Genomic DNA, 4,863 nt, shown 5'->3' with positions numbered 1-4,863 from the left:
TGGTTATGAATATATGATCAACTGGAGTAGCATTTGCCTCTGTTCTTCATACCTCTCAACCTCCTATGTAACTCCACTTGTAGAATTGGAATCTAATATGTCGGTGGAAATTTTCCATTATACAGAGTTGGGATTGAAAATTTTGGCATGCATTGAGACGATTGGGTATCTTTGAACCCAAACTAATCTTTATACTCTTGCTCTGCTCACTGCCAAACCCAAAGGCAACAAATATGTTTCAAAAATTATTCTACTCTTGGATTAACATAGTTTTCTTTTTTATGAGAAGGAATTCGAGTTCAGAATCATTACTCCCAGAAGGATTTGGATGAGCATATTTGATTATTTGTTTCTTTCACATTAATAGATATATTAGCTGTATGGCATATCAAAGAAGTATATATATTAATGGAAAGGAAAATATGTGTTATACAATTATATAAGTGTATGTATGTACTTGTTTCATTATTAAGGTATGGACCATGGAAAAATAAAATTAATTAGCATGCCTAGCTAATATCTACCAATAATTCAGTAAGGTGATTTAAGCCAAAGGCAGTTTTTGGAGCATCAATTATTGATTCACCCACTTTCTGGCTTACCAAACAGAAAGAAATAGCCGGGTTCAGTCCTTTTCTTGGTGGCCTCTTACTTTTATAGTTGTAGTGCTGTATGTATTTGTCCTTTGTTCCACTATCGCTCAACGTTTCGAGCTTGCCCAAACATCCATGTAAATGCAAACACAGTAAAACCTCTTTATTATGATGGGGATCTAATTGATGTCAGTTTATAGACCCGAAAATATATATATGAAAAATGTTAAACATCCACCATAATATAAGCAATGTCGTCCACACAACAAAATTATGTACGTATACATTCACCTATCTAAACTGGAAAAAGAAAAATAAAATACAGAGGAATAAATCTAGGAACTGATGGGTCTTTGCTATATAGATAAATGAATAACATAAATGTTAAATTTGGCAACAAACTCATGAGCACCATATATATATTGATAATTGTGAAATGATAAATAGGATAATCTTCCTCTGACAAAAGAAAAAAATAATAATAATAATAATAATTTACATGATGGTGAATTCCTTCTTTGTACGGTGTGGCGAAAATTTTGTGGGGTCATCTAATGGTTATGGTTGCTATACCAATAAACCATGTGCACACAATCTCATTTCCTTCCAAAAGAAACACAACATTACTAGAGTCTAAATACATATAAAAGTTTATATGCATGCTTTATAGTGGGAATCTGAAAGTTAGAGGGAGACAGCTATCTTCACAGTTCCACGGGTCAAGAAATTGTGCAAATTTCATAACCCTTTCAACTTTAATTGAAAAGTATCTAAGCCTTTTTCTTGGCCTTTCATTTCCCCAATTACTTCAACTTTGATTTGAAACGGGCATCTTCTTGTTCTGTTCTTCCTACCTCTGGAATCTTCATGAGGCTTCAGATTTTTATCAGTAAAGAAACACACACACACACACACACACACACACACACACATATATATATATTATTACAACAATTCTTTGTGTCCCACTCAATTACATAATGTTATAATGCTTACTCTGTCTGTGTCATTGATCAAAGCCAAATACACACACCCGCTTGGTTTGAGAAAAACCTCTTAAATATAGAAGCAATACTAGTTAGTGGCTTTTTTTTTTTTTTTTTTAATATATATATATAGTGGCTTGGACACCTACTTCTCACTCATTTCTCTTTCTCTGTTTATGTATCTGCTGTGATAACACATAAGAAATCTCCTACCACTAGCGTCCCCAAAACCCACAGTCGTACAAGTACTCATAGCTACTCAAGAATTTGGCTGTGTATAGAGCCCTGTTTTCCTCGTTTGATTTCATATTTTAAAATTCGTTCTCTGTTCTCTCTTTTCTCTCTCTGTCGGTGTCTGAAACTAGAAAAATTATCATATCCCTCAAAAAAGCAAGAATAAAAAAAGAGCAAACTTTGATATTCTTCACATGGCTTCTTTACTCCCAAGTCTTAAGAACCCAAATCTTACCTTACCCACCAACAACTCTAAAGCTAACCTCTTCCCAAGACAACATGACTATTATTACCATATAAAATCGAAAACTCTCATCGTTTCTGATACAAAACTTTTCTCATCACCTAAGCTCAAAATAAGCATCCGATGTTCTTCAGTTTCAAGTGACTATGCAGAAGCAGAAACCATTTTATCCCCACAGTTCGATCAAGACGACGATGATGACCATGATCACCATGATGATGATCATGATGATCCTGAATCCCTCCTCTTCCATGAGGACCAGAGGCCACTGAGCGAAATCTGGAAAGAAATTCAAGGAATCAACAACTGGGAAGGACTTCTAGACCCTTTGAATTCCCATCTCAGGAAGGAAATCATCCGCTATGGAGAGTTTGCTCAATCCTGCTACGACTCTTTCGATTTCGACCCTCACTCCAAGTACTGCGGCACTTGCAAGTATCAAGGAGCTCATTTCTTCGAAAAGATGGACATGGCAGATCGAGGCTACCAAATCAGCAGATATCTGTATGCAACATCTAACATCAACCTCCCCAATTTCTTCCAGAAGTCCAAAATGAGCAGCGTTTGGAGCACGCATGCAAACTGGATGGGATACATCGCGGTAGCCACCGATGAGGACGAGATCAAACGGTTAGGCCGCAGAGATATTGTCATCGCATGGAGAGGCACTGTCACTTACCTCGAATGGATTTACGACCTCAAAGACATTCTCAGGTCGGCCAATTTCCGCGGCCGAGACGATTCGATCAAGATCGAATCCGGTTTCTATGACTTGTACACCAAGAAAGAGCATGCCTGCAAGTATTGCTCATACTCTGCTCGAGAACAAGTCCTTGCAGAGATCAAGAGGCTAATCGAATACTATGAAGGGGAAGAAATCAGCATCACCCTAACTGGACACAGTCTCGGTGCTGCTCTAGCCATAGTGAGCGCTTATGACATAGCAGAGATGAAGCTAAACATTGTTCGAGACGTAGCCGGAGAAGAAATTGTGAGGAAAATTCCAATCACGGTGTTCTCTTTCTCAGGTCCAAGAGTTGGTAATCTCCATTTTAAAGAACGGTGTGATGAGCTAGATGTCAAGGTGCTAAGAGTGGTGAACGTTCACGATGTTGTGCCTACGGTGCCTGGAATTCTAGCGAACGAGAAGTTCCAGTTTCAGAAATACATAGAGGAAGCGATTTCGTTTCCGTGGAGCTATGCTCATGTTGGGATAGAACTAGCACTTGACCACACACACAGTCCATTTCTTAAAGCTACAAATGACCTTGGATGCGCTCACAATCTTGAAGTCCATTTGCATTTGGTCGATGGCTATCAGGGGAAAGGAAGGCGATTTCGGTTAGCGACGAAGAGGGATATAGCTCTTGTCAACAAGAACAGTGACCTTTTGAGGAATGAATATGGAGTGCCGCCGAATTGGAGACAAGATGAGAACAAAGGGATGGTGAGGAATAGTGACGGCCGGTGGGTTTTGCCGGAGAGACCTAGAGTTGATGCTCATCCACCGGATATGGCTCACCATCTTGAACAAGTGCTCAAGATTGCAAGTTCATCATGAAATACTAGCAAGCTAAGCTTTCATTAAATTATATTGAATGTGAAAATTGTACCACTGACCAAACCACCTTAGAGTAATTCTACAACATTCCTAGCTAGCTATTTGTGCTTATCTACTATACACGCGCATATATATTATGACCTTATGTTTGTAGCTTCTTGTAAAATGAATATTATTGTGGTTTGTTTATTTGTTTGTTTGTGTGTGTGTGTGTGTGTGTGTGTGTGTGTGGTGTGAATTTTAATTGTGCTGAAGCAGAGTGGTTAAGCACGTGGATATGGTCTGGTTTGATTTGATTTGCAATTGTGCGTGCCCATGTTCAAAGTAGACACTATTGCTCATCCTTTTTGCTTTGTGATGATATTTTCCTCTGTTTATATATGAGATAACTGGAAGCCAAATTACAGAGCAACTACATATATATATATAAGGATAATATTTCATATTTACCTTGTTTCTTTTATATATATATATATATATATTTCTGTAGTTACAGTCTAGTCGTCAATGCCGATTCCATTCAAAAACTGATAAGCTTGAGATCAGAATTCCTTAATAGTTAATTATTAGAAAAATCAAAAGTATTATTCTTTTGCAATCAAAATATTATCTTATCATGTCACAATCAAAGCAATACATATGATGTTGAGTTTTGTTGCATTTAGAATATGTTGCCATTAAAAACGAATATTAAAAGAATTGGATGGAAGTCATGGAATTAGCTTTTTCTTTTTGGTGGGTAACAAGTTTGCATATGATATGTCATATATCTGATGGTGGTGATGACGTGCGGATGATTAATCTTTCCAGTTTCTAGTGATCCATCAAAATTAGGCCTCCACGACTCTATTGAAAAATAAATAAATAAATAAGATGCAAATTCCATTAAACAAACATTATATATTTATATGAATTAATTTTCTCTCGAAAATATTATACACGTGTTATGTGAATGTGTGATACCTTAAATAATTTAAAATTTAAAATTATGTGTATATATATATTATGGATTAGAAATTATAATTAACTAGAAACACCCTACAAAATTATTATTATTATTATTGTTATTTTTTTTATTTTTTTTTTAAGCACAACCTACAAAATTATTATCGTGTATTGTTTTGCTATATGGCAAGTGAATCGTCTCAGTAAAGTTGAAAATGCCCCAAACAATACACAAATAATGGATGAAGATTCTTATGTCCTCATTTTTATATCACCAATCATATTAATAATAAAGATTTT

The 4,863-nt window shown here is 36.1% G+C and overlaps 1 protein-coding gene across 1 annotated transcript; it reads left to right on the top strand.

Moving 5' to 3' along the window:
* Nucleotides 1–1,117: 1,117 nt before the first annotated feature.
* LOC107412452 (phospholipase A1-Igamma3, chloroplastic) lies at nt 1,118–3,807 on the top strand. Its single transcript, XM_016020229.4, has one exon. The coding sequence runs from the start codon at nt 2,008–2,010 to the stop codon at nt 3,616–3,618; it is 1,611 nt and encodes a 536-aa protein (XP_015875715.3). The 5' UTR covers nt 1,118–2,007; the 3' UTR covers nt 3,619–3,807.
* The last annotated feature ends 1,056 nt before the right edge of the window (nt 3,808–4,863 follow it).

This window comes from Ziziphus jujuba, chromosome 10 (genome assembly GCF_031755915.1).
Source record: "Ziziphus jujuba cultivar Dongzao chromosome 10, ASM3175591v1".
Lineage (NCBI taxonomy): Eukaryota > Viridiplantae > Streptophyta > Magnoliopsida > Rosales > Rhamnaceae > Ziziphus > Ziziphus jujuba.
Note: the sequence above shows the minus strand (reverse complement) of the source record. Positions and strands in the feature narration are given on the sequence as shown.